A 27,923-nucleotide genomic window follows, 5' to 3' on the forward strand; every position below is an offset into this window, starting at 1 on the left:
CACTTGCTGCTTGTGCTGGGGTCCTGGACTGAGGTGTGCCCAGTACTCGTCAGGGGTCAGGCCGCTCAACAGCTCTGCGAAACACGAGGTATCATCATCATCATCATCATCTCCCTCTGCAAAACGGTGTCTTGTAGTGTCTGATTTCATTGACAGATTTAGAGTATATTAATACCTCCAGCGTTCTGACGCAAAGTGCAACATCTGAACAGGAATAGGGCCAGAGCAATAAACCCCATGACCTGCATTTTTACCTTCTTCTTCAGAAGAGCCTTTACTTAACTGGTTCTGTTCTTTACCCCTCTGCTCCTGCTGTATTCAGTACCCCCCATCTACCGTCTCCTCTCACTGTGTATTCTAATTGTGCATTTCTTGTGTATTTTTTTATAGTTGATGTTGTTGTCATTCTGTAAAGTGCTTTGACAAGCCACTTTTAAAGGCGCTATATAAAATACAGTTGATTATTATTACCTAGTATGGTTAGCAGTTATGCCAGCCTTGCAGCCTAATACACCAGCCACAGCATAGACGCGGATTTTGAAAACGCTGTCAACGGTTTTGTCCTTGTGCGCTTTCCGTACGGGTAGGTGTTACGTCACCAGCGCGCGGAACATTCAATAACTGCACAGGGAAACAGAGTGGCTGTGTCCCGGAAAACTTGAAATATTGACTATTTTTATTTAATGATCGCTGTGTCAAGCGGTGTACATAAAGTTATATGTTAACACCGCGCGGTTAAACGTCAGCGAGCAAGGAAACCAGATATAACCTGGAAGTAGGGTTATAAAAGGCTTTCCGACGCTGTATTCGGTGGCTGAATTAAGAATTAAGTCGTCTTATTTTAAGTTGTTACTGTTGACTTGTTGAACTCCAAGTGGGGATCGAAATGCCTTCTGATTTTTATTCAGAAGGCTGGTCTTCAATTTGTGGACAGACGCATTATTAACAAATTAAAACACTAGATGTGAACAGGTTAGTTCTAGTAAAAACCCATGCAAGCGTCGTTTTTAAACTTGAAATTAAGATACGTCTTGCGCTACACATTTATTTTTTGTTTCATGATAAGATGATGTTTATATTTCAGACGAATCCAGAGCCAGTCCTAGTTGGCAACACTGTGGTGGAGATTCTTTGATTGGCAAGGAAACGATGCGGACAGAAGTCGACATAAAATCGCGTCAGACCTAGAAGAAAGAGACAATGGTAAGTGCAGCTGCTGTAAAACGTTGCGTATTTTCCTTTGCTTGTTGCACGGGTTTGCTGTTCTTGACGTCCAGTTCCAACATCCCTGATGCCAAACTATGCTGTAGCTGAAAAGGTGCCAGCGATGCCGGCCGCCTGCTTGAATTCAGAACTCAGCTTTTATGTACAGCTGTGAAACGCTGCATTTACACACTGTCGCTCGTCGGACCGCCTGACTCGCCCGTTCTCTGCACAGAGACGGAGCCTCGCTCCCAGTCAGCTGGCCAAGAGGAAGCAAGGGGATTCCTCTGAAGATGAGGACTGGCACCCGGAGGCGGTAAGTAATCACGACAATAATGAACTTGAACTTTATTGCCATATGTGACCGGTACATGTACTGGTACAATGGGATTCTTACTGACAGAAAGCCTCTCGATTCTTAAAAAGTGTAAAAACACACATTTGAGACCGTGCATCAAGACAATATACAAACAGCTGGCAAGTACAAGTTAACAGTTTGAATGTAAACAATGCAGACATGTAAACAATGACTGCAGATGTGCAATAAATAAGAAATCATAATGATGTAGATGGTGTAGGTGTGGTCCGAGGGGCGTGGCCAAATGTATTCACCAATCACACTGCTTGTGGGTAGAAGCTATTGAGGAATCTGGTGGTCAGTGTCCGGATGCTCTTGTATCTCTTGCCTGAGGGCAGTGGGGTGAAACGCTGATGCCCGGGGTGGTGACTGTCCCCTGTGATGGCCAGAATTCTTCCACAGCAGTGGTCCTCATAGAGCTGTTTAGTCTCTGTGAGACCATGGCCGAATCGGGTTCCAGGTGGACATTATTTCATGACGCAGCTCGGCTACCTTTCCTTTCCTCCATTAGAGCACTCCTCCTTCAAACCTCTCTTCAACCCCCTCTCAGTTTAGAGTGCACTGCGAGATGGCATGATCGTCACCTTTCCCGAGAGATGAACGTGACTATACAAGGAGTGTCTTTCCGCGTCTGTGTTTGGTGTGTTTCCAGACCCCGAAGCGAAGGAGAGGTGGGAGTGAGAGCGGAAGAAGAGAGAGCTACGTCTCCCCGTTCCGAAAGCCCCTCACCCCGCTCACCAACCGGCCCGTCTGTCTGGACAGCAGCGCGCATGTGAGTTCTGCTTCTGACCTGCTCTTACAACAACCCAGTATGGACATTGTTTCCCATGGATCTCCATCATTCCTTAATCCTTTCAGCAGAAATTGTGAGGTGTTGAAAAGTGAGAACTTGTACTGTTTATGAAAGGTACACAAGTAAGTAAAGGCCAATGTACGTCTCAGCTGCAATACAACTAATAGTAGGGATATAATAAGAATCTGCTTTTAGAAGCTTTGATGCTCCTTTCAAATATGAAAGTGAAAGGCACAGATTTCTGGCTACGTATATTTGTCACTGAGCTTTTTTAAACTATAGTTTTGTGTCGTGATTTGAATCCTGTCAGTGATTTTAAACCATACCTGCTTCCAGGAACAATCTTTGCTCTAGAATGTCGTCTTGTTGTTTACTTGCAGGAAGCCTTCATTCGCAGTATCCTCTCAAAGCCGTTTAAAGTTCCCATTCCAAATTACACTGGTGAGTTGCTTGTGTTTATCACCGCAGGTCCTTCACCTTTCATGCAGGGTGGATACTCAAATTAGTGTGATGTAATTAGTGGAGTAGCTCAAGGATCTACGTTAACTAGACTGCGGTAATTGGCTCAATTAACTATTAAGCACCAAACGAACCAGATCGGCCTCCTCTTACCATCATTTTATTTTGCAATTCATGAGAGATGGTGTTGCTTCACCTTAAAAACACACATAAGCCCCCATGCTGAACTGGTGCTCAGTCCAAGCGTTCCGTGTCATTAAGCCCAGACGTTTCATCTAATGAAAAAACTTACCTGAGCATAAGCTCATTGAATCATTCCTGGCTTCACAAACTGTTTTAGAGAAATTGCAGAGTAGAAGGCAACTGTGCCTTGATTGTAACAGACGCTGCTGTGTTTCCGGCCAGCTCGAGATTGTTCCCAGCCTGTCTAGTGACTGTCCTCTCTACAGGCCCGCTGGGTGTAAGAGGTCTGGGTTTAAAGCGAGCTGGAGTCAGGAAGGCACTTCATGACCCCTTTGAAGAAGGAGCACTGGTGTTGTATGAGCCTCCCCAACTGAGTGCTCATGAATTGATCAAGGCAGACAAGTGAGTGTAAATCTGAAGTGAAACAGCCACTCAATGCTCATACGTTCCATAAATCTTACTGCCAGCAACATAAAATGCTTTTGTTTTATTAACTATGTATTGAGTGGCTAAGCATGCATTACTATTACAGAACTCTATAAATACTTCTATTGTAGTTGATTTTACTGGTTTTTGTCTTGTTGAAACATTAAAATTTGAAAATGCATACCTTTTATTTACCTTGGATCAAGTTCAGCATCTTTCACTTAAGCTGAAAAGCTTCCACTTTGGATCAGTTTAATAAAACAGATGTCAGATGTAATGAATGGTAAATTAATATGTAATTTCATCAGAAATATAAGTATGGGTTGTGTCTTGTGCACAATACTTTATTGATCAATACAATTTAGAGGATGTCTCTTAAGTTAAGTAATCAGTTGCTGTAATAGATAGTACTGTTTTCTTTGTTTTCACACTAGGGTACAGAAGTAAATGAGTAAATTCTGGTCTGTACTTTAATTATGTTTGCGGTTTGAGAAATGGAATTTCAATGATCATTCAATCAGTGATGTGGGTGACAGTATATGTGGCAAACAACATCTTCTTTTTTTAGTAATCTTTATGAACTATTCTCTTTTTTTAAAAGGGAGAAACTCCCTGTGCATGTTGTTGTGGATCCTGTGTTGAGTAAAGTGTTGAGACCCCACCAGAGAGAGGTGAGTCTGGGAAGAACTGCTTAGAAAAATATAGTGTTACAGGAGCACTTTGTTACCATAAATACTGTTTTCAGAAGTTTCTAATCTCAAGTGTTCGGGTTTCCAATAAAACATGGAGGTAAATATTCATCTATTGGGAAAGGCCAGCTGTTTCTGGGACAGATGTTGGCATGCTTGAAAGAACGTCCGGAGGGAATGGTTGCCCGGTGGTTGGCATTGCTGCCTCACAGCGCTGGTCAAACAGGAAATCCATTGCTCGGGTTAAGGTAATGGGAAATCGTACTACGTGCGTCAACATTCTGAAAACATAACCGTGTCAGGCTGAAAAAGCTGTTATCCATTGTCTCTGGATGGTTGACAAACTTTTATGATGAACTTCCCTGCCTCCCATTGAGGTTTACAGAACTTGCAGCTATAGTGGAGCACTGATAAGGGCATCCTCCAAGCTGAGCTTCAGACTGAGAACTTTTCGTAATGGGATGTAAAAAGTCTTTCGCTGAGGCAAACTGTGGAAAGTGCGCTGTGCTCCGCAGGGGGTGAAGTTCCTGTGGGACTGCGTCACGGGCAGGCGCATTCCTCAGAGCTACGGCTGCATCATGGCGGATGAGATGGGGCTGGGAAAGACCCTGCAGTGCATCGCGCTGATGTGGACCCTGCTCAGGCAGAGCCCCGACGCCAAGCCGGAGATCGACAAGGCCATCGTGGTGGCGCCCTCCAGCCTGGTGAGGAACTGGTACAACGAGGTGGGGAAGTGGCTGGCCGGGAGAATCCATCCGCTGGCCATCGACGGGGGCTCGAAAGAGGAGATCGACCAAAAACTCGGTAAGCGCTCGTCGTGATGCCAGCGTGACTGACGCTCCACTTCAGCGTCATGTTTTAAAATATCTCCTGCACGTCGCCTTGTCTCAACGTTGGACGTGTTCAGGCAGGGTCTGGTCAGTTTCCATCAGAGAAAGTCACAGAACTGACTGGAGTCACTCTGTTGTGAGCTCAGTTTGCCTGGTTGTAATAAAAACACTTAAGCTCACAAGTGAGATTCTTGTTAGTGATGTCTTTGAGTCAGTACTGTGCAGATATACCGTATAAAACAAAACAAAATACGGTAGGCCTTGCTTTTAATTGTGTTTGATGTTCTTGTGGATTTTTTTTTATTTAGCACAACAAATCTAAAATGTGATTTTTAAAATGCAATGTTGCAGATCGAACCAACAAACTCTCATTTGTCCATTGGCAGTCAATTTCATCTCGCAGCAAGGCCTGAGGGTCCCATCTCCTATCCTGATCATTTCTTACGAGACTTTCCGTCTGCATGCTGCTGTTCTGCACAAGGGCAAGGTTGGGCTGGTCATCTGCGATGAGGTAAGGGAATCCTCAGCTCTTCTTCGAACTGTGCAGTATCATTCGCTTTGCACGGCTGCCACCACAGGCAGGGCTGGAAATCAATGTAATCGATTTGGTGTGTCGATTTACAGCGCGGCGTGGATCCATTGTTTTTCTTTAACTTGTGTTTAAATACAGTTACGCACCGTAGCATTCCTACACACTCTCTAAAGCCAGGCGATCTGTGGACACGACTTCAGGAAGCATTCTGAAAGTATAGCAAAACTCCTATAAATGAGATGGAGGAAGACTGGGACCTATTGCCTTTGAGAGAAAACTCTTCCAGGCTTGTGACACGGATTAGTTTTCCAATGGAATGCCGCATTTGTGTAGTGCCGTTTCAGCTGTCCTTCAAGATTTCAACTTTGTCCTTTTTTCCCTTTCTAATTCTGCACATAGTGACTCACAGATCTGCCTCTTTGCTGTCCAGGGTCACCGTCTAAAGAACTCGGAGAACCAGACGTACCAGGCTCTGAATGCCATGAGTTCCCAGCGCCGTGTCCTCATCTCTGGGACGCCTATCCAGAACGATCTGCTGGAGTACTTTAGCCTGGTGCACTTCGTGAATGCTGGTATCCTCGGTGAGAAAGCATTGGTGTTCACTCTGCTTTTCGAAAGATCATGCAGGGCCTTTGTAGAGGAGAACTGTGTTGCAGCCAAATCTTTTTTTCAGACTTTTAAAGAAGAGGAAGATGTATCCCTAAGGTGCTGCACAGAGCATCTGCTTTTGTGCTGGTCTTCCTTATAAAACACTGTTGGAGCTTAAGTAACTCACAACCTAATCAATTACCGAGACTGTATCCATTTCACAACACACCCAGGCAAGGTTGCTTTGCTGTGTTTCTTCAGGGACTGCTCAGGAGTTCAAGAAGCGCTTTGAAATCCCCATCTTGAAGGGACGTGATGCGGATGCCAGTGACAAAGACAGGCAGTGTGGGGAGGAGAAGCTCAAAGAGCTCATCTCCATCGTCAACAGGTTGGAAACAATTGGCATTTCCTTGGCGTCTCTGTATGTTGGTAACTGAATTGTCGCCAGTGTTCAGTAAGAATCTTCTTCATGTTTTTTTTCAGGTGTTTAATCAGAAGGACGTCAGATATTCTTTCGAAGTACCTGCCTGTTAAGATCGAGCAGGTCGTCTGCTGCAGGTATGGGCTTAAAACACATCCTAAAATGTCGTACTAGGTTTGCTAGGTATTGCCTTTGTGGAAAGATCCCCAGCAAATGCATTTCACTAGGCCTACAGACAGCACCTTTACATAGCGAACCCGAGACACTTAGGAGTGTGAAGATGATTGTCGTCCCTTGCGTTGCTGTGGTATCAAGCGTGGGGCTCTGTTTAACATAGGTGCCTACCGTTCAGTGGGTGCTGAACCTCCTGGGTGGGGCTGTGCAGCCTGTGATGTTTGAAAAGATGAATGGCTCGAAGGTGGGCGTGTCCGAGGAGTCGGCGTTCGCTTCCTCGATTTTCCCCCCCGTGTGCGGCTGCAGTGTTCAGAACTGTGAGCCGGGGAGCAAAAATCATTGAACTGGCCATTCCTACTTGGGTGCATATTTGACAAAAATGGCTTCAGTGGCTAAACTCTTTAGTCTAAAGAATGTTTTTCAATTGAGGAAATGAGCTCCAATTGTACAGGGCTCATATAAAACGTTTCTTGTATAGGGGGTGAGACAGTTTATTCCCTGGAGCGTGGCTCCTGTCTGGGTGGCGTACAACAGCCATTCTGCACAGCAGATCAGGCAGAGAAGTGAACATTGCTTCCTCGGTTGGATTAAGGGGGCGATGCTTAACGCTTCACAGTGGCCCCAGTCACCACACTGGGGCCCAGGTTTGAACATGCTGGTCCGGGGGGAACAGCGCCACCTGCTGGTACACCAATGGCAGCCTCAACAAGGTCTGGCAAGGTGGTAACCCTGATGGAATAGTGCAGTTTTATATGTTTATGTACTGTATATACGCACAAACGTGGCTTTGTGGTGATTCTGTGTGGCCAGGCTGACCCCTCTGCAGACAGAGCTGTACAAGCGGTTCCTGCAGCAGGCCAAGCCTGAGGAGGAGCTACAGACGGGCAAGATCTCCGTGTCCTCGCTGTCCTCCATAACCTCTCTGAAGAAGCTCTGCAACCGTGAGTCCCCACTGCTTACTGCTGTCTTCCAACATGGAGTTAATCTGTGGAATCTCTTTTCTAGCAGAAGCTGAATGTATGCGGTCCCACTTTTCTATATTCAAACATCCCAGTTTGAAAAGGAGAGGACATCGTTCAGCCAGTCTAGTTTTCCAGTAGTTGTTAGTGGCAAATTCATTGGATGATCTCATCCAGCTGTATCTCGAAAGAAACTGTTACGCTGTCAATGATCTGTCTTGGTAACTTGGTCCAAATTTCCACAGCTGTGGAAAAGTGCCTTAGTTTCCATTTATGTCCTCTGGTCCATGTGTCTCTGTTTAACCTGAATTTCACTGAGTTGAAATAAAATAGCTCACTAGGCAAGTGCACAGGTTCATATTAAAAAAGACTGCAGTGTACGCATAAGCAAGCCATTGAAGAAACTTAATGGTGACTGCACAACAAAATAACTTCTGACATTGGAAACAGCACAGCACAAGTTTTATTGTGTGATTCAAGTTGATCAGTATATACAATCATCTGATAACTTTATATTCCTTAGCTAAACTTTTCTGTGTAGATTTTATGATATACATAATGTCCTTGTTGAAGGGAAGAGAAGTTGATTTCAGAACAGGCAAAGATATTTATTCAAGACCCTCCGCTGTTTCCAGACCCGTCTCTCATCTATGACAAGTGTCTTGAAGGAGAGGAAGGCTTCGATGGAGCCCTGGAGCTGTTCCCCCCAGGGTACAGCCCAAAGGCTGTGGAGCCACAGCTCTCCGGTAAGCCAGCCGTGATCAGGTCCTGCACGTCTTCACCTCACCTGTTCAGTAAATCAGTAACACTGGGCCAGTGCCAGTACCAGCAATACCACTGCTCTCTGGGGCTTCCATCCTGTGTGAAGGAACCTTGCGTGTACTGCCTCTTGGTTTGTGTGTATCCAGGAAAGTCAACCTCAGTCATTTGGGGATTAGAAGAAGCTTTTCTCACACCCTGGTTTCAGACCGAAATGTTTACTTATTAGATACATGAAAAGTGCAACAAGAGTTCTAGACAGATGTCTGCCTGTACCTCACTAGAAGCATTTTCTTGAAGGGCTGTGTTGTTTTTTTAGGGAAGATGCTTGTGCTGGATTATATTCTGGCCATGACAAGAAGCACCACCAGCGATAAAGTGGTTCTGGTCTCGAACTACACTCAAACTCTGGACCTCTTTGAGAAGCTGTGCCGATCTCGGAGGTGAGAGCAGTCGGCATCAAATCATACCGATTGCACTATGTCAAGCAACTGCTGCAATGTTACTTAATGCTACATTCTAGAAAAAATATCAAATTAATTAATGTTTCATGTGATGTTGATGGCACTGTTTTTTCATAGTTAAATGAGTTATTGCTAATAATCCACACCGTTTCCTTTATTGTAAAACCTCTGGCCATCAGAACCATCAGTGCTTTATGAATGCAAGTAGTTAAGTCCCTTCTATTAGCTTCAAATTAAAAAAGGAAGTCTTTTATTACTACCTTTATATTTTGTATAAGATACACATATAAAGATCACCAGTCCTTCATTCAGTTTGGTTTATTTATGTACATGCTGGTTAAGAGACGGAATTTTTTATTTGCATTTTTAATAAGAATAGAAATAGTTCCAACACAAGGCTGTGGTTTTTTGTGTTGGACAGGTACCTCTATGTTCGATTGGATGGTACCATGTCCATTAAGAAGAGGGCGAAAATTGTGGAGAGATTCAACAGCCCCTCTGTGAGTACTGCGCAGTTGTATTGTTCTGTGACTCGTGACTGTTATGCAGAGGACAAGCTGTACTTACAGAAAGATCAATGTGAAATAAATCTATAGGCCTGCAGGACCCGACGGAACAATTTCACATCAGGACTGATGCTGGTACCAGTGCCAGTACCAGCAGGACTGGGATGACAGGCAGAATAAAATTTTGCAGTTGAGTTTTGTCCTTGCTTCATGAGCAGCACGCACAAGGCTCTGTTCTTCTCCTTTGCCTCCAACCAGAACCCAGAGTTCATCTTCATGCTGAGCAGCAAGGCTGGGGGCTGTGGGCTGAATCTGATCGGCGCCAACCGCCTGGTGATGTTTGACCCGGACTGGAACCCAGCGAACGACGAGCAGGCCATGGCCCGCGTGTGGCGGGACGGGCAGAAGAAGACGTGCTACATCTACAGGCTCCTCTCGGTGAGCAGAGGGAGGAGGCATGGGGCAGGGAGCTGTTTGATGTAACCTACCATGAATGTGAATGACTGACGAGCACGCTTGAACCTGAGAAAAGCACAGCCTGCTCTTGACAACTAACAGCAGCTGACATCCCCTGGTTAACTGGTCAAATTCTCCAAGTCACTCCAGGAAACATTTTGATGTTCCATTTGTTTATTGGTTTTTCAGAGAAAAGAAAGAATATTACATGGTACCATATACAATAATGAACAAATGTGAATAATGATCATGGCGTGAAAGACTTGGTACCTAAACAAACTGTGTAAATCCAACAATAATATCAAAACAAGGAATAAACGAGTAGAAACAAGGAAACCAGAGATTTGGAAGAGATAAACAAAGGAAGCCACAGTCTTCATGGTCTTTCATGTGTCTGGGTCGAGCTGCAAGCTCTTAAAGAAGTTTAAAAAGGGCTGCCAGGCAGAAAACAGTGTTGACGGTGTGTGTGTCTGCGCAGACGGGGACGATCGAGGAGAAGATCCTCCAGCGCCAGGCCCACAAGAAGGCTCTGAGCAGCTGCGTGGTGGACGAGGAGCAGGACGTGGAGCGGCACTTCTCCCTGGAGGAGCTGCGCGAGCTCTTCTCCCTGCGCGAGGACACGGCCAGCGACACGCACAGCAGGTACCCGCCTCTCAGGAACTAACGAATGGTCAAGGGTTCGACTCTTCTTTTTTAGTCAAGGCGACGAGCAGGTTCCCCAGTGGTGTAGAATGACATTTATATGTAAAGTCCGCAGCGTCTGAATTGCTTCATTATTTTAAAAATGAGAGGCTTTTGGGTTTTCAGCAGGGTTAACTTGTATGGGTAACCGCGCGAGTGTTTGCATCCACTGGTTTCTAACTTGGCCCCCATGTAAAAGCGATCACCCAGTTGATATTGCAATGACTGGGCGTGTGGGGTTGAACTTTGTTCTTGGGACACGTACAGCGTGACCTAACCTGACGTGCGCCGGCCCTAGGTTTCGCTGCCGGCGCTGTGTGAACGGGCGGCAGGTCCGCAGCCCCCCCGACGCCGCCGACTGCACCAGCGACCTGTCCCAGTGGCACCACGGCTCAGACAGGAGGGGCTTGAGGGACCCGGTGCTGCAGGCGTCCTGGGACGCGGGCGTCTCCTTCGTCTTCCACCAGCGGTCCCACGAGGACCAGAGAGGGCTGCTGTGACAGGCTTGCTCTGCCTTCAGTAGAGCACCGGCCCGCTCGTCTTCCATCTGCCGTCAGGTGCTGCTCTCTCTGACAGTCCTCTCCCGGGAAAGACCACTCACACTTTGGACTTGGATCCGCGTTATCCCAACATTTTGAAAGGAGAACGGGAAGATGGAAACTCCCGACACCTTTATTTTTAATTTAAAGACAGAGGCATCTCATTTGGACATACAAAGTTTATTTTTTTGAGGGCAAAAAGGAAGTGCCCCTACCCCCATCCCCCCTTTTTTTTTTAAAGCTTCAACTCTGTGGTGTAAATAGTTTGTGTCCCACAATGGCACCGTAATAAAAATCAGAACTGTAAGTGCCGCAGTGTTGTGCGTATAATGAGATTCGAAGGGAAGAGTCTTCCAAACGGTCAACTGAAGAGCACATCTGAGATTTTTGTTGGGGTTGTTAGGTTCAGAAACAAGCACTTCCCAAGATCTCAAACCGCAATGTGAAGTAGTGGGTATAAAAACGCCCGCCCAGCTTGCTCTGGTCACATGACGCTGATGTGGTCTGCGAAGGTGGTCCTGGAGTTCCAGCAGTCCTTGGTCACATGGCACAGTGCCTGGAGCTGCCGCACGGCACGCTCCGTTTTCTGGGGGTCTCTGTCCAGGGGGTTCTCTCGCACATCAAGCTTTAGATGGGGCGAGGGGGGATGTCTTCCCAGCAACCTCCCAAACTCCAGCAGCCCGTCGGGCAGGATGTAGTTAGAGCTGTGCAAATAAAACAGGAATTCACGCAGCTTCTTGACATTCGCCAGCACTGTCAAAGTTAGGGCATCTGTTGCAGAACTCTACAATAATCCTGTTTTACAATTTTGTTTAAAATATACAGTATATAAATCATTGATTTCAGTTTTGGTGTGTTTATACTGTACAAGTATGGAAATTCAGTTCTTTAAAGGTAAAATGGGATTAGTAATAAGTATCAACCCTGTACCATTTTCTGAGTTTCAGAACTGCCCTTTTTCAAGTGTGTTGCCTGAAATGTAACCAAATGGAATCTCTGCGGTAGGAAAAAATGCTCATCGTGGCTGTGTCATTCCTACTATGGGTGTCACATGCATCGTCTCTCCCACCTGTGTCTGTTTTTCATCAATTGATCAATCGAGTTGATGAGGGGCCAAGTACATTTCTGTGTGCTGGTGTAAGGTATTATCGATAGTCAGGACTGACCGAAGAAGCAAACTAAATTAAAAACTGAAAAGAGCCGGCAGATCAATAAAATCATCAACAGCACTGCAGATTTAGAGCTCAGCTGGAATGAAAACCAGCAGACACACTGTTCCTCCAGGACCAGGGCTGGAATAATATAATTACCTGACGTTTAAGTGCTGAATTCTGCCCGGAGAATTTTCAGAAAACAGATCAGCAAAGGCTATCAGGCCCTGATTACCTGTTTTAAAAAAAAATCAAACAGAAAATGATTAAAATGTGCAACAGGAGAACCTCAGTCTGGAAGGGAAAAGAACATGAGAACAGTTACAAATGAAAGGAGGCCATTCGACCCATTTAGCTTATGTGGTAGTTATTGATCCAGGGATCTCATCCAAACGTTTCCTTGAAAGAAGACAGGGTGTCAGCTTCAGCGAAATGGAAAAACTATTCCAGAGCTCACCAAGGCGGTTCTTTGACACAGAAATTGATCTGAGGGATGTTTGTGCCTTTACTGTGTCGACGAAGTGGCCCAGAAACTCCTCTTTGTTCCTTTCAAACAGGCGGCAGTCCGTGAAGCATACCTCTAAAATGGAAAAAAATGAATCACTGACGTCTGACGTCAGAAATTAAGATTTTTTTTTCTGGTATGGCCCATCAATGCCTCAGTTTCCTCAAAGAACTCAGCTGTAATTACTAAAGAAACATCATGTTGGAATATTTTTTAAATGGTAAATGTATTCAGCAAGAATTTGTGAACAAAAAAAAACATAAATTACTGTTTATGATCATTAGCACCAATGTCAGCATGAAAGACGTCCATCGGGGAAAAAAAAGGGCAAAATTAAAAATGTGGGTAATGAAACCTTCAGCATGCGTCAATATTGTTGACTGTATCGTTATATTAAGTGCTTGTGGGAAATTGTTGAGGGGAGAGCTACAGCAAATAACATTTTGACACTGTCTGTATACGGAGGTGATGATCTCAAATCCACGGTCGTACAGGAAGTTTTCTTCACTTGTCACCGACCGAGAGAACGTTACCTTGCAGAGCAGACCTGTTCAAGAGGTGAAGCACTTCATCCTGACAGCCCGAGAGGCAGAGTTCCTCCAGGGACAGGGTCACCAGGTGGGGGTTTGACCCTACCACACACAAACAGGACAGTTTTCTGTTCAATCTCCTATCTGCGTTATATAGGCAGCTGCAGGGTTAGGATGCTCAATCGAATAACAAGGGACAGTGACATGCAAACACTGAAGTGGTTGAAGTTGTGAACACTCCAGGTCTTGGAACTGCATGAGCAATTTAACCCCTGAACCTCTTTCCCCCTGCGGGGCGGTGTCTAAGGGCCATGTTTCACTCAGAGCAGCAGGGCAACAGAGGACCAGAGGCTGTTTGTACCTGGCAGAGCTAGCAGCAGTGCGCTGAGCTGGGGGGTCTTGCAGCGGAGCCCCTTCAGGTGGAGACTGGTCAGGCTCCGCGCCCCCTGGAGCACGGTCACGAAGCCCTGAAGGTGCACAGGTTCGACTGGGAACTCCACCTGCAGAGCCTTCAGAGAGCTCTCTGGAGAACAAAGGCTATAATTCAGTGCCAGTTTCGTGGTTTGAGTGATTTTGTCCTCGGTTTAAATAGTCTTCAAAACATTCAGCAGGCTCTGTACAGTAAACATACGTGGCTCGTGCGTTTTCCGATCAATTTAAAATTATTTTTTTAAGCTATGCTAGTTCTTTTCAATTGCAACTCCGAATTTTCAACAGGAAACATTAGGCTTGTTGGAGAACACCAGCTCATTCTGATTAGTAAATTGTGTATGTCTTGTTTCTGTTGACTAGCGAAGGGCACGCAATTCCTAACTTTGAAACATTACGACATGGTGAATAGGGAGTAGTGTACTTCATGTGATGCAGCACAGTGCTGTCACTCCGAATGGCCTTGAGAAAGACATACACTACCTATGGGTGCAGGCTGGTGAGAGGAGCTGCTGTTCCCCTCTGCTCCATAGAAACCAAGCGTAAGAGCCTCCAGCCCAGGGCAGGAAGAAAGCAGGCGAGCCAGCACGGCTGCCACAGACATTCTGCAGCAAACACTGGTGATGGACAGCACTGAGAGGGAGCAGGCCGGGTTCTGGTACAGCAGGCGCAAGGCTTCCACCATCTCCAAGAGGCTGGGCTCCTCTATGGACCCTGCGGGCAGCACAAAACAGGTAAGAAACTGCAACATGGGGATGCAGGTTGAGAGAGACGAAAGATCCTAAAATCCATTCTTTTCTTTTTTCGCTTATAACCAAAAATATGGTGAGAGCTTATTCCCCCCACAAACGTTAGCATCTGTACATGACAGAGCCCTCTTCAATACATACAGTACAGAAGGCAACGGTCTAGCAAAAATGGGACAGCCTTGCTCAGGGGAGATGGACATGTCGGTCCTTGGCTTCGACACTGGAGCTGCTCTACTCACATTCGCATGTCACCTGCAGGGAGCAAAGACAGAACCAGGAAGAGAGAAGGGGCGAGAGAACTCGGGAGATGACCTCATCGCATACGTCAAGCACCAGAGCAGTGATTCTTCTGACAGGGCAACCTCCCTTCCCTGAGACAAGGGAAGGAAAAGAGGAGAGAGTGCAACCAGGATCCAGGATTTCAGAGTCCACGCACTGGCAGAGTGGTAAATGATGGGTTTTATCGAATCTACTGCATCCGCCTGGCTCAGCACCACCCCTGGGCTCCGAGATGTCAAGCCGAGGTAATTTCAAGGGTTTTGCACACAAGTCATCTAACAGTCTCCTTTTCCTGGCTGCACTCTTGTGCTCCTGGTTGCAGACCTGTGCCTCCTGTGACAGGCCTGTTCCAGCACCAGATGTGTTTGGTACAAAATCGGAACGCCTCTCATCTTCCAGATCCTGAGTGCGAGATGAAAACGATTGACTGCCCTCCTGTTTCTTGATATCTTGGTGACCAGCGCTCATCTGAAGGATCCAAGTCCAAAGACTGGGGCTGGAGATGCTGCATTTACTCATGACCAGAGTCTGGACCGAACCGTGGTGGAGGAGGCGATGGATGACGAAGAGCACCGGGCTGAAGTCGTTGTGGAAGAGAGAAAGTCTGATTTCCCGGAGTTTCAGCTGCGTGACGGTGGCCTCCAGGGTCTTCAGGACAGGCCGGAACTCCTCTGAGCTCAGCCGGGACGTCTGCGCCAGGGACCTGGAGAGGATGAGGACCCTGACGTACTTGGCCGCCAGCGAGAGGAGGGAGAAACAAGGGTCTTGCAGTCGAGGGTGTTCTTCTTCACTGAAGTGACCGAAAGTGACCATGTGGAAGAGACGCTCCAGGAATTTCTGTCGCCAGTCCTTAATTGGCTGAAAAATTACATTAACTGATTAATATATAGAGACTATATTAGAGGGGGTGGATTTACATGGGGCTGTGTGTACTGTACAGACTGCTGTACATGACCTGAATGCAGAAACCACTGCTTCACAGATGTCTCTCTAAATGAGAAGGATGTGCAGCTGTACTACCTGTTCATAAGAACACTTTAAAGCTTGTTTGCTTCAAATTAGTCAGATATGGAAGTACGGAGTGTCTTCCTCCAAATTTTAAGCACTCCTACAACAAAAACACACTGAAAATGTGTCTTCATTTTTTAAAAGTGCATAATTCACTGCTCCTTATATATAATTTTTTATCTAACTTTATCTTTTTACAAAGTCTAAATTCACTTAAAATAATTAATTCCTAGTGTTCTGACCTTGTTTCCAGGAGGCCTGATTTTGACCACTTCCATCCAAAGTCCAAACCACACAGAAGCAGTGGACAGGCCTAAAAAGAAAGGTAGCTTTTAACATTTTGTTTAGATGCCTTGCGACACCTGCTCTGATTAGACTGCTTTACGATAATCCTTTATTTATCCAGTCTGGTCTGTCAAGAACAAAATCTCATTTACAGTCGTAAACCTGGCTGAGCTCACACCACAGTTGCACCGAAAACAGTGAAAGAAAAGGAAAATTAAATAAAATGAAATAAAATACATGCAAAACAGCTGCCCATGGGCTGTCAGTATTCTCGTTCCCATGCACCAGGACAGGACAGAGTTAGCAAGTGTGGGTGTAAGGTAGTGAATTGCTGTCAAACTTGCAACACACATAGAGTAGCTACAAAAGTGTTTAGCCAGGTCCTCTAAGAATGAATGCATTGCAATTGCTCTGGGTAAGGTGGTGTGTGTTGGCATGTTTTTCCTAAGCCTCGTTCCTCCAAAACCTTGAGCCCTATGATAAAGCACAGCTGCACTGCACAGCGTGCCCCAGCCCACAGAGCAGCCCCGTCTGTACGTGCCTTTGCGAACAGCTACGTCCTCGATCCTCTCCAGGTAGAATATGTTCAAGTGCGGCAACAGCTCTTCAATAAGAGAAGACGGTATGTCTGTGGGGAAGGCACAGGGGCGATCAGTAGGAAACAGAAAGCAACCAAGCGCATCACTTATAAATGGACGAATACACCAAGTCCTGGATTTCATCCTTTTCATTATTTACTTCTCTATATAGATGTGTAATAACTTGAACGAACACCGCTTCACACAGTGAAGTTTAAGACGTGAAGGTAACGCCGAGGATCCACAACTCTGACCACATTTCGATCATTTGCATTACATCATGGCGTTGGCGAGACCGTTTATCAAGTTGCAGGTAGTTTTCAAACTATTCCACCTGGCAAGGCTCTATCGAGGAAAACCCGTGTTAAAACAAGTTGAAGGACCGCCTCTACGTTTTCAGAATCAGCGATAAACGGTCACCCAGAGATTTAAGTTCTCGTGTCGCTGTGTCTCAATCACAAGTACGTTAAAGAAAATAAAGTGATCGATTTTCCCGCTTTTCTGTTTGATACAGTTTCTTACCCCAGGCTTGCTTTTCCAGTACGCGCATATTTTTGCTGACAGCTTTGATACACAATTTCACAAGAGGCGCGGCTACATCTGCTTCATTTGTGTTCTCCATTAGTGCACGGCACGTTTATAATAATATATACATACTGTATGTCTGACCTCAGCTAGAAAACTCGCGTATACTCTGTCCCCTCTAAGCAGCACTACAGTACAGTACATCACTCTCTTCCCAAGTCAACACTGTTTGCACACACTGACTCCAGCAAACACGTGTTCCTCTTCCGCCTACGTCACATGACCCCTCCCCCAGCTTATTTTGAGCGAGAGAGGAGGCTTATCTGAAATAAAAGGGATGTTTGGGTTTGTAAACGATGTTATTATTCTCAAATAAGCATGCCAATGCGTGCGACATTTTTGTTGCAGTGTAAATATGGTTCAGAATTCTTCAGTTCATCATACCTTAAAGTAAAGGTGTAATTAACGTATAGTGAATTTATTTTTGTGTTTTGAAACTATAGATAACTATAAATGGGGTATAGATAAGATATGAGCACTTTATTGGACATATACGATATACACTGATACAAGATCAGTGAGAGCTGAATGCAAATAAGGTTTTACTTTAAGGTAAGTAATTAACTTTATGGAATAAATTGCTCATCTTAATGTTTATATGTGTGTGATGACGGTGACTGTTTTATCAGTACTTGCGTATTACAAAGTTCAGACCAACACGTTTTTGCATATTTTATTATTTATGAAATATCACTTCTTAGATAAAACAACTCTTTTTAAGATGATCTTGTTGTGGATGTGATGCTGTATAATCAGGCAGTCCATGTTGTGTTTAAACAGTAGGGATTACCTGAAAACATGCCCGGATTTGTGAAAACACGCATTTGAACCTTTAAAAGTAATCGAATTTTTATGAAAGGAAACTTTTTCCAAAGGCCACGTGTTGGGTTTTTTTTTTACATATTGGCAAAATAAGTGTGCAGTAGTGTCCTTATAATTATTACAGCGCAATACTGAGGGGAAACACCGTGAAATTCTGGAATTCTACGTTGATACCATTTTCGTGCCCGATGAGCAAGGAAAGGAAGATGGCGGAAATTACGTCAGAATGCCGGTTGTGCAAAAGCCCTACTGGCAGTATGGCAGCTTCCGGTAGTGCTGTTCGCAGTTTCCGGCGTGTGACCTGAAGGTCCTCCAGACGCACTCGGGTTGTGGTGGAGAGGGAGCGTGATTTAGACCGGTTTGTCACCCCACGGTAATCATGGTTCTGACAGAGGAGAAGATGCTTACGAACGGAGAGCCCGACGAGGTACTCATCTGAGATGCGGTTCAATGAAAATAGTTGAAAATGACCGGAAAGGATGTTCTGTAGGCTATCCGTGAAGTGCGTGCGTCCAGTGTCTTCTCAGGCAAGGCCTCGTTGCGAAACAGCGTTCAAATGCCGAATGAAGGGCTAGTCTTCTTTTTTTTTTAATATTATTTTTTTTCAGTGCCTCTAGGCTGCCTCGCTGTCTTCGGCAGCATCAGAGCGGCGCAGGCTTTCCTGTGTTGGATGTGTTTGATCCCTTGTCAGTGGGAAGGAGAAGAAAGGGCTGTGAATCGGGAGTCAAAACGACCGTTTTCTCGGTATTCCGAAAGTCCTGCTGTTTGAAAGCTAAAGTCGTACGAAATGCAAAACAAAAAAAATCAGTGGGGTGGTCTATTCGTGACCGGTACAGTGTGAACTGTTGCATTCCGGATGGTAATTTTGATGTTGAATTCATGGTATCATTACGTGTTCATAGATCTGATCTTGCACATCTCACCCAACCGCTTGTTTATCCGCCTTGAAAGCTCATTCGCACATACGTTACTGCATGCTTCGAATGACATCTGACTAAAGAACAAAGTACGCTTTTTTCCATAATTCCTTGTACGTATACAGCGCCTTTCATCCCAAATGGTCTTGTTGCACTTGGCCGGAATTCAGTTCATCCGCCACTAAATCGCAGCACCAGCCCGATGACATGCATTCTGCACCAGCAGCCCCACTGCTCCCACAGCAGTACTGGTGGAGGAGTGGGAAATTTCTTCCCTGCTTCAATTAAGGAACAACTTTTAAGCAGGTTGGATTGTATAGGACTCACGAGGAATTTAGGCAGGACATTGGGGTTGTTGAAAAGTGTCTTGGGGTCATTAGTGACCTAGAAGTTGGTTTGACTTCTCATAGGAAGGACAACGCCTCTGACAGACCATTGCCTCCATTACTGGGGGCCTGGTGTTTGACATTCCAGTGAAGAGCGCCCCCTGCTGGTCCCCCCAGCCTGCTTCCAGAAGCTGGGCTTTCCTTCCCAGTTCTCATCAGGCCCGGCCTCGCTTCGTTTCCGTGATCAGGCTCCAGGGAGGAAACTTGTAACTGGCTGCTGCCAACATGAAATCAGTTAAGCCCAGGGCTAATGCAGGGTGAGCCGCCTGAACCCTGCTCAGTTCTGGGTTATGTCAGTGTCTCCCAGGAAGCTTAATGGGAAAAGAAGGATATTGACTCCCAGCAGCGGAGCACACCAATAAATAAGAAAACTGCAGGGATGTATATTTATATTGAAACCATGAGGTACTTCTGTTCTCAGTGTTGTGGGAGTCTGCAGAAGTTCAGCAGTGCTGTTTATACTGATACCTGGCTTCTTTAAAGGAACTGCTGGATGAGATCCTTGGGTCTGTGGGCTGCTAGCAGTCTAAATGTGGTCAACAGGACTCGGCTTCCTACCATTTCTGAACTTCATGTTCTTGTATCACAACCCCTTTTGTCAGTCATGGACTGAGAGGTGGAGCTGCACTGTCTGCAGCAAACACGGTGTTCTGCAGGTGTGGAAGAAAAATGGTGGTGAAGATCTGAGATCTTGTTGTTTTCTCTTAATTGTTTAACACTTTCTCTACAGGTCGAGGAAGAGGAGGAGGAGGAGGAAGAACTGGTGGTGAGTATGCCTCCATTCTTGTTCTTACTCCAGGGGTGAACGCTGATTGATGGCCGGAAGTTCTTCCACAATCTTTCTCCCAGGGAGGCTGTTTGTGTGCTGCTCTGCCTCTGGAGTGCCGACACGCTGGTATAATGGTGTAGCTGGTGTGTTATGATAAATGGGGGTGGGGGGGAAACAGAAGCAGTAGTTGGCTTCTGCTTTTGAGACTGTTCTTTTGTTGAGTTGTGTGCATTTGGGGGATTTTTCCGAAGAATCAATACAATTCGCGTAGCTCATGGTTTTTTTTTAGTCTCTGCAGTTTATCTCTTTAAAAGACTGTTCGTCGGCACAGTCTGAGGGGGTCAGACCAGAGCTTCAAGCCTGGGCCAGTCAGGTTCTGGGGGGGGGGCTGTCTCCTTCTGGGGCAGGCTCGGCGCTCTGACCCCCCCGTGTATCCGCAGGACCCCCTGGTGGCGATCCGGGAGCAGTGCGAGCAGACGGAGCACTGCGTGCACTTGCGGGAGAAGCTGGAGGCCTGCGAGGCGCGGGTCAGCTCCCGGTCGCAGACGCTGGAGGAGTGCACGGAGGAGCTCTTCGACTTCCTGCACGCCAGGGACCACTGCGTGAGTCGCTCGCTCGCACACGTGCGCGAGCCGCGCGCTGATCAGTGTTTTCCCAGCCAGGGATTTCGTTAATAAGAGCGATCAGAGCAAAACATTCCCGCAGAAAGCTGGGCTTACTCCCGAACTTTGCTGCCTGGTTACTTCCAACTGGAACAGAAAACAGAACGAGCCGTGCAGCTCTGATATCGGAAAGAACACCCGACACACATTCTCATCAGTTTCAGACCAACCCATAATCGTTACATAAGCTCCGAAGTGCTGTTTTGTTCCTGGAGTGGGTTTCCTGTTTGTCTTCTGATCGCACTATTACTTACCTGATTGTAAAGAGAGATTTTCTGTTTTTATTGCCATCAAACATTATTGTTTATGGAACCCTAAAAAATTCTCCAGCATGTCTGGAAGGGAAACTTTATGTGGTAAAATTTGAATACATTTTAAATTTGAATAAAAAGTTTTTCAAGATCTGCTCTGTGCACTGATAGCAGATTTTGTTTTTTACCCTGTAGGTGGCGCACAAGGCCTTCAAAATGGTTAAGTGAAGTCTGCACAGCTCTGGCTTCAGGCTCCAGTTTCTGTGGTTGATGTCATACAGCTGTGAAATCTGTATTTAAATAAGAAAACAGCGCTGATCAGAAAAGTTCCTGATGTCCGTTTCTTCCCCATACAGTTTCAGGAAATGTTTGAATACCTCAGCTAACTGTGTATGTGTCCACATGTGAATAAAATGACATTCTTTCTGAATCTGCTTTTCTGCGTCTAAAACATGTAATAGACAACATTTCCCAGAAGGACTGACTGTGCGCTTACTTGCGTTATGAAGGTCAGTTTTGAATGATTTTTTGGTACGTGACACACTGCATATTATTTGCTTAGAAGATACTTACCCAGGGTGACTAAGATCCAGGAAAATGAAATGAGGTGTGAGAGCAGCAGGAACAATAACTATAAGGTGAGTCAAATTAAAATGAGGCCAATACAAGCAGGAAGAGCAATGCACATGCTCACCAAACCCTGTGAAAGAAAATATACAGTGTGGATAGGAAGCAGTAATAAGAATTCGATAGTATGTATGTTGTTTAAATTAGTGCAATTAGCAGTGCAAGATGGGATGAAGGTGGCAGAAGATTAAGTGAGAGCTGAGAGATCATGGGTCCTGCCTTCCTGAAAGCATCTTGAACCAGTACAGAAAGGTGGTCAGGGGTGGTGATGAAGGTTTTGGGTGATACTCTACAGACAGATGTCTTAGCTGGTCTGCATCACTGTGTGCATTGATCCTGTTGCTTATCTGGAGTTTTATCTGACGTTGAAAGGCCTAAGCTTTCAGAGTGGGGAAAAGTCTCTGAATACATCCAACAGAAACCAAATGTCTTCCAAGGATTAAAATTAAGTATGACTAAGAGAATGATGCCATCTTACACCTTGGAGCATTTCATTATTTATGAGCTTATTAATGCACCACTCTGTGTGACTCATGTATCTTGTATTGGTAGATTTATTGTGGCCAGCACTTTTGAATCTCAAATTTGACAGGTTTCTGGAGCTGTCAAATGTTACACTGTTGCAAACATCTATAATATTAAAATTATTTGCATGTGCATAGATCTTATCGTTCCAAAAGATCCCAAAGTATTATATACTGTATATATATCACCTACCACTGAAAAGCACCCACAGCACTGCAGATAAGACAGAGGAGTGAGCTCCTGTACCACTGTACCACTTGAATTAAGAATTTAACCAGAGTATACTGAACATTTCTCCTCAGTGACATATTGTTTTATGTGTCCATATGTAAGGCAGTAAGTGAATGAGGGGGGAAAAAACTCATTTCCAAGCTTGGAACTCTCAGCTTTAACCCGGCGGACCGATCGTTGCCGAAGATCTTGTTTCCCGGGGCATTTTTTACTGTGGCATTCAATATGGCTGCGCTCACAGGCACGAGAGTATTGCTTCGGAAACTGAAGGGTTTACCTCACTTTATTCCTTGCAGAAATCGAGTGAAGAAGAAATGGGTAATATAATCCTCAGAGATCGTTTTATACCGCTGAAATAGGAAGTGTTCTCAGTTTCGAATTCAGCAAAACGAAGCGCAGACAGGTTTAATTGGACCCGCACTAAACTCAAATTAATGAACCAGATAAATAGCCTTGCTATCTTAATTATATTTGCGCTAAAGAACGAAAATAGGTAGAACAGCTATGGTCGTTTACTGTGACTAATTTAATGTCTATGATGCACCGATATATTTGATTGATTTCTCAGTTAAAAATAGCCGTAAGCCTTAATGTATATTGCCATCCAAAGCCGGCGATTTCTTTAGTTTACTGTCCCTGATTCTTAGGTGATTTCCGTTTGTCTACTGTAGCAAAATCAAAATTCACTCTACACCTAAAGTAAGCTCACGTATACTGTACATATAATTTAACACGGGGAATGCTATTGTGTCTGCATGCGATATATTTTAGTATTTTTTTATTTAAAAAACATCAAAGTACATAGAAAGTGTACGTGAATGCGCGCTAGGTTTGTTCAGGATTTAGAATGCCGTATGTTGTGTAATAAACGCCAGCAGGCTATAGTCGTCATAGGGAAAACGGGTGACATTTAAAAAGCAGCATCGTTGCAAATGTGCCGCTCTCAAATTTGGAATGAGAGCACGCTTGTGAAAACGCTTCAAGGTCATTCGGACAGTAAGCAATGACGTAAGGACCTTTACTTGTGTTTGCATTTGGTTCTGCATGATTCTTAGCTTCATGTTATTTTCATAGAAATCGGTGCTGAACTGTAAGTCCAGGGTCTCCGTTCCCCCGACAGGCTGCCACTCAACCCAAGATCTCCTCCACCAGGCTGGCCTTGCAGATCTTTGACATGTCGTACGGCACCCAGTTTGCAGAGCAGTGGCCTCTGGTTCGGGTCAGCCTGCTGTCGGAGCAGAAGTATGGAGCTCTCGTCAACAACTTCTCCGCGGCGCAGGAGGTGATGGCGGAACTGGAGCAGCAGGGGGCGTTCGACTTTGTGCAGGAGGCTTTCAGGAGAGACTGTGCCGCAGGGGCCGGTGTGGACGGGCCAGGCACAATTCGGGATCCCTCGGTAGTCGCTGGACCTCCGTGTGCTGAAGCCCCGGAATCCGACAGTGAGCCTCGGAGTTCAGGATCACTCCAGGACGGCAGATTCCCAAGTCTCAGTCCAAATGTAAAGTGCTATGTTTTCCCTAAGGGTGACATCACGCGTTTCAGACCTGCAAGGTGAGAAATTTCTAACCATGCACCAGCTGTGACCGTAGCCTTGTCTTTGTGGTGATAGTGGCCTGCTCCATGTTGCCAGCACTGATCACAGTAGATAACCATTAGTGGTGAGATTGTTATCTCACGAAACTGCCCCAAAAATGTAGCTGGATCAGAAAGGAAGTCTTCAAAGTGTCAGCGCTAGGGAGACTTAAAAAGAAAGTTACTGTAGACTGTAGGGCATAGCTCTGCTACACAAGGAGTAGGTGAAACATGCCGCATTTTGATGGTTGGATTGACACTGGTCTTTATTTTGAAGGAGGTACAGTTGCAGGTCTAGTGCAGAACATGACTGCAGTGGTGTTTTCTCAGGCCTGACCGCAGTGGTTTCCTGGGCTACTACCTGCTGGACGCGGCCTCGGTGCTGCCCGTTTTGGCTTTGGACGTGCAGGAGGGCCACACTGTCCTGGACCTGTGCGCCGCGCCGGGGGGGAAGACGCTGGCTCTGCTCCAGACACAGGCCTGCTGTAATCATTTTTCCTTCATACAACACATGGCGTCTGGGAGATAAAAGACCAAGAAAACTTTTAGTTTCTGTAAGCTTTATGTGGGAAACTAAATGCACGTTGAAGGAACCTTCAGGGAATATATCAACAGTGTGTGGAGTGTGAGTGATTGATGGTATCATTTTAGCCCAGGTGTGATGAAACATGGACACGTGCTGTCGTGTGTGTGTTCACAGGGCGTCTGGCAGCCAACGACGCCTCGGGGTCCCGCACTGCTCGCCTCCGAGGGGTCCTGCAGAGTTACATTCCCAGGGTGCACTGCTCCGAAGACAAGGTGCGCATCACTTCCTTCGATGGCAGGAAGTGGGGTGAGCTCGAGAGAGAGACTTTTGACAGGGTGAGTAATAAGATCAGACTGCCCTGATTTGGGGTCTTATGACAAGCAGCACTTATTTAGATCTCATGGTACATAATCAACAAGTCTGCTTTTGGCAAAAGTAAACGTAATGGTGTCTTTCCTTCACTGTCATTAGAGAAGATGCACTTCCCTGTGAAGCTGGCAGAGACCTTGTAGTGACTCTCTGTGTTGCGGCTGCCCAGGTCCTTGTGGATGTGCCCTGCACAACAGACAGACACTCTTTGCTGGAAGAGGACAATAACATCTTCAAGAAGTCCAGGACCAAGGAGAGACAGAGACTGCCACAGCTCCAGACAGAACTCCTGCTGTAAGTGAGACGGACACTCTAGTGCCTCTTTCTTTTCTCTCCACTAAACATTTTGCAGATTCGGGTTGTCAAAACATTTTTACCTCTCGAAATCTCCAGACAGCCAAGTTTTGTTTCGAAATACTCCTGTTATTGTTGTACTTTCTGAAGGCCGCTGTTTCCTGAATCTTTCCAGTATTTTTTTTGTTTCCAGTACTTTTATTGACCACCAGCTTTTTGTCATTGAATTTGCACTAGACTCCAAGAATTTAAGGTAAGTGAAGCATGCGAGCGCTGTGGCTCGGCGGGCAGTCGTTGTCCTTCCCCCGCCTTGACCCTGCGGAGGGCGCGGAACAGACCGGCTCTGGCTCTGGCTCTGGCTCCGGCTCCGGCTCCGGCCTCCGGCGGCGCTGCTGACGGCTGCCTTCTCTCAGGGCAGGGATTCGAGCGGCGCGGCCGGGAGGGGAGGTCCTGTACTCGACCTGCACGCTGTCGCCGCTGCAGAACGAGTGCGTGGTGGAGAGAGCGGCCCAGCTGTCCCAGGAGGAGCTGGGAATACGCGTCCGCGTCGTGGACCTGGCGCCTCTGGCCGGCCTTTTCCGGGACGTTTTCCACTTCGCCCCGGGTCTGCGCCTGGGCGAGCTGGTCCTGCCCCACCTCGCGGCCAACTTCGGCCCCATCTACCTGTGCAAGCTACAGCGTGTTAGCTAGAGGCTGGAGCTGCTCCGGGCACGCGTTCTCCCAGCCGGACTCACTGTGAGGGTCAGCACGGCCTCGGTGAGGGACAGGCTGCAGCTGGACAACAGGGGCTTACCTGTGATCGTCATTCTGTAGTCGTCTCCACAGGGCGCTTCTAACTGTTGGAATAAAATAAATGTGTTCAAGTATTCCAGCTCCTCCAGTAATGAATTGTATTCAATCAAAAAGACTGGTCATGCATCATTAAAAACTTATTATAAATATTGAATCAGACAAAAACAAGCTGATTTGATTTTTCTGGCTGTTGTTTGGTAGGACTGGTTGATGCTAGAGAAGATACAAGCTCTTTTCCTACAAACTCTTCCTGTAGAAAGTGTTCTTGTTTTCTTGTGGAAGAGTACAAACTCTTGCTAGAGAGACCAGCCCCTAGACGCTGTAAGTTTTTGCAGATGTTTTAAAAATATGTTGGACTTGTGGTTGATAGTAGTCAGGGTTTACCATGCTGAGTTTGGACAAAGGTTTGCCCTTTTTTTCTATACTCCTTACACCGTGAATTGGCATGCTTTACTATGATCTTCCATAGTTTTTTTACTACCTCTGCATGCTTTTGCCATTTATAAACCATAGGAAACGTGAACAGGTTCAACAGGTACCTGCTGTTATTAATGCATAATGGCAAATCTGAACCTGACATTCTAGGTGGCTGCCTGACCAGTCTGTGAAAGAGTCAACGTCTCTGCTCCTTTCATCTCATGTTGGAACAGCTGGACTTTAAAATGTGTGTCTGCTGAAGTCAGTGGTGGCTTCAACTGCAGATGGGCTGTCCAAAGCAGAGGTACTCTGGGTGCCATCTGGACTTGTCATCACTCAGGTCAAGTTAGCCCCCGCAAAGCAGGTGCCTTCTGATCTTTGTCTCTTCCAGACCTCAGGAAAAATAGACAGTATTTTTATATACACACACATATCCCTGAAATGTAAATCTGTATTTGTAGAGGTGGACAATTGCGTGGTACTGTGCCTGAAAATGATTTTTGGAGCGTGACTCGGATGAACAGATCACCAGCCCTAAATGATGTGGTCTCTCTCCTCTTGCTTCCTGGGAATGATCCTGGGTTCGTTTGACTTCTGTGAGGAGTCTGGATTTTTTCCAGGTGTTCCATGCCGGCCAGGTTAACTGGTGTCTTGAAACTGTCCCAGTGTAACTGTGTTTGCACCCTGCGACGGACTGGTGTCCTGTCATTCATCCTGTGCTTCTGGGACAGGCCCTGACTGGCTGCAGAAGCTTTCAAAATAATGGAGGGAGGGATACAATTAGATATTCTGTCTATAGGTGAAAAATGCAGTAATGGCAATAGCACTTTTTGTAGTTCTCTGTGTGGCATAACATTTCCTGTTTGTCAAGTTCCTGACATTCTGAGGTCTCTGTAGCTAGTCTCAAATTTCCCCACCTTTCTGCTGCTGAATGTTTATTGTTTTATGTGTCCATAACCGTCACTCCCAGGTGTTATGACCTGACATAATTGCTGTGTTCTGTTAATGCTATTGTACTCCTTGACATTTATGCTCACTTTAGAGTGTTTTGTGCTGCAACACACAGCAAATTTTTGCGTTCAGTATCATATCTAGCAATCTACTAGGCAAAATGTCAAGCAAAACAAGCAAAACAAAGGTATTAAAATATATCAGAGCATTGAGTGCATTCTTTACAGTTGTGTTTCACAGCCTTTTTTCAGTCTTAATACATCATATTCAGTGGTTCCCCACATAATTCTTGATTCACACAGGGCTTTAAACGGCATGCTCAAATAAAGGATACCGCATGAGCTTTTTCTCGAGCTTTTTAATATGAAGCGCACTGTGAATTGCGTTGCACACATTGAACTCTGTATGGACTCACTAAAGTAGGCGCACTGTGTTGATACAGAAGATGATCAATAAGCTGGTGCCAGTATGACTCTTTATGTACTGCATATACACCTGCTGGAGAAGACTCTTAGCTCCTTTATTGTCCCACAAGAGTTTAAGGTGTAGGCCTACATTAATACTGTAGGTCAGCGAACTCAAAGGTCACCTTGATTTAATCACTTTCTATTTGAACCACGTTCGATTTCTTTTTATTAGCTTTGGCAGATCATATTGTTCACTGGTTTCCCTCTTGTGCTTTTGCTCTCAGGT

General features: G+C 45.8%; 4 protein-coding genes across 11 annotated transcripts; 3 read left to right on the forward strand and 1 right to left on the reverse strand.

Moving 5' to 3' along the window:
• Window positions 1-597: 597 nt before the first annotated feature.
• On the forward strand, window positions 598-11,327 carry rad54l (RAD54 like). The gene is made up of 19 exons (XM_088928030.1): window positions 598-972; window positions 1,085-1,203; window positions 1,439-1,519; window positions 2,214-2,333; window positions 2,735-2,795; window positions 3,263-3,398; window positions 4,024-4,093; window positions 4,627-4,915; window positions 5,328-5,452; window positions 5,904-6,054; window positions 6,323-6,449; window positions 6,545-6,619; window positions 7,467-7,597; window positions 8,251-8,361; window positions 8,694-8,817; window positions 9,260-9,338; window positions 9,603-9,782; window positions 10,279-10,442; window positions 10,780-11,327. Exons 2-19 carry the CDS (start codon window positions 1,201-1,203, stop codon window positions 10,979-10,981), a joined length of 2,229 nt encoding a protein of 742 aa, XP_088784156.1. The 5' UTR covers window positions 598-972; window positions 1,085-1,200; the 3' UTR covers window positions 10,982-11,327.
• On the reverse strand, window positions 11,185-17,304 carry lrrc41 (leucine rich repeat containing 41). 4 transcript variants are annotated; one of them, XM_088928031.1, is made up of 10 exons: window positions 17,057-17,304; window positions 16,498-16,584; window positions 15,914-15,984; window positions 14,624-15,521; window positions 14,119-14,349; window positions 13,568-13,729; window positions 13,210-13,308; window positions 12,629-12,751; window positions 12,331-12,406; window positions 11,185-11,724 (listed from the first exon to the last, which is right to left on the reverse strand). In XM_088928031.1, the coding sequence occupies exons 1-10, from the start codon at window positions 17,154-17,156 to the stop codon at window positions 11,505-11,507; spliced, it is 2,067 nt and encodes a 688-aa protein (XP_088784157.1). In that variant the 5' UTR covers window positions 17,157-17,304; the 3' UTR covers window positions 11,185-11,504. The 4 variants fall into 4 exon arrangements, 3 of the variants coding, with proteins under 3 accessions (XP_088784157.1, XP_088784159.1, XP_088784158.1); XM_088928033.1 differs by lacking the exon at window positions 12,629-12,751; XM_088928032.1 differs by lacking the exon at window positions 16,498-16,584 and having other exon boundaries at window positions 17,057-17,286.
• Window positions 17,305-17,392: 88 nt separating this feature from the next.
• uqcrh (ubiquinol-cytochrome c reductase hinge protein) lies at window positions 17,393-21,359 on the forward strand. Of its 2 annotated transcripts, none has more exons than XM_088927368.1 (4): window positions 17,393-17,671; window positions 19,975-20,010; window positions 20,454-20,615; window positions 21,122-21,359. In XM_088927368.1, exons 1-4 carry the CDS (start codon window positions 17,648-17,650, stop codon window positions 21,152-21,154), a joined length of 255 nt encoding a protein of 84 aa, XP_088783494.1. In that variant the 5' UTR covers window positions 17,393-17,647; the 3' UTR covers window positions 21,155-21,359. The 2 variants fall into 2 exon arrangements, with proteins under 2 accessions (XP_088783494.1, XP_088783493.1); XM_088927367.1 differs by lacking the exon at window positions 17,393-17,671 and adding an exon at window positions 18,198-18,368.
• A 1,165-nt stretch (window positions 21,360-22,524) lies between these two features.
• nsun4 (NOP2/Sun RNA methyltransferase 4) lies at window positions 22,525-26,027 on the forward strand. 4 transcript variants are annotated; one of them, XM_088926563.1, is made up of 7 exons: window positions 22,525-22,627; window positions 23,430-23,860; window positions 24,212-24,366; window positions 24,582-24,742; window positions 24,946-25,070; window positions 25,308-25,323; window positions 25,484-26,027. In XM_088926563.1, the coding sequence occupies exons 1-7, from the start codon at window positions 22,535-22,537 to the stop codon at window positions 25,754-25,756; spliced, it is 1,254 nt and encodes a 417-aa protein (XP_088782689.1). In that variant the 5' UTR covers window positions 22,525-22,534; the 3' UTR covers window positions 25,757-26,027. The 4 variants fall into 4 exon arrangements, with proteins under 4 accessions (XP_088782689.1, XP_088782690.1, XP_088782691.1 ...); XM_088926566.1 differs by lacking the exon at window positions 22,525-22,627 and adding an exon at window positions 22,691-23,317; XM_088926564.1 differs by lacking the exon at window positions 25,308-25,323.
• The last annotated feature ends 1,896 nt before the right edge of the window (window positions 26,028-27,923 follow it).

This window comes from Atractosteus spatula, chromosome 11 (genome assembly GCF_055471065.1).
Source record: "Atractosteus spatula isolate fAtrSpa1 chromosome 11, fAtrSpa1.hap1, whole genome shotgun sequence".
Lineage (NCBI taxonomy): Eukaryota > Metazoa > Chordata > Actinopteri > Semionotiformes > Lepisosteidae > Atractosteus > Atractosteus spatula.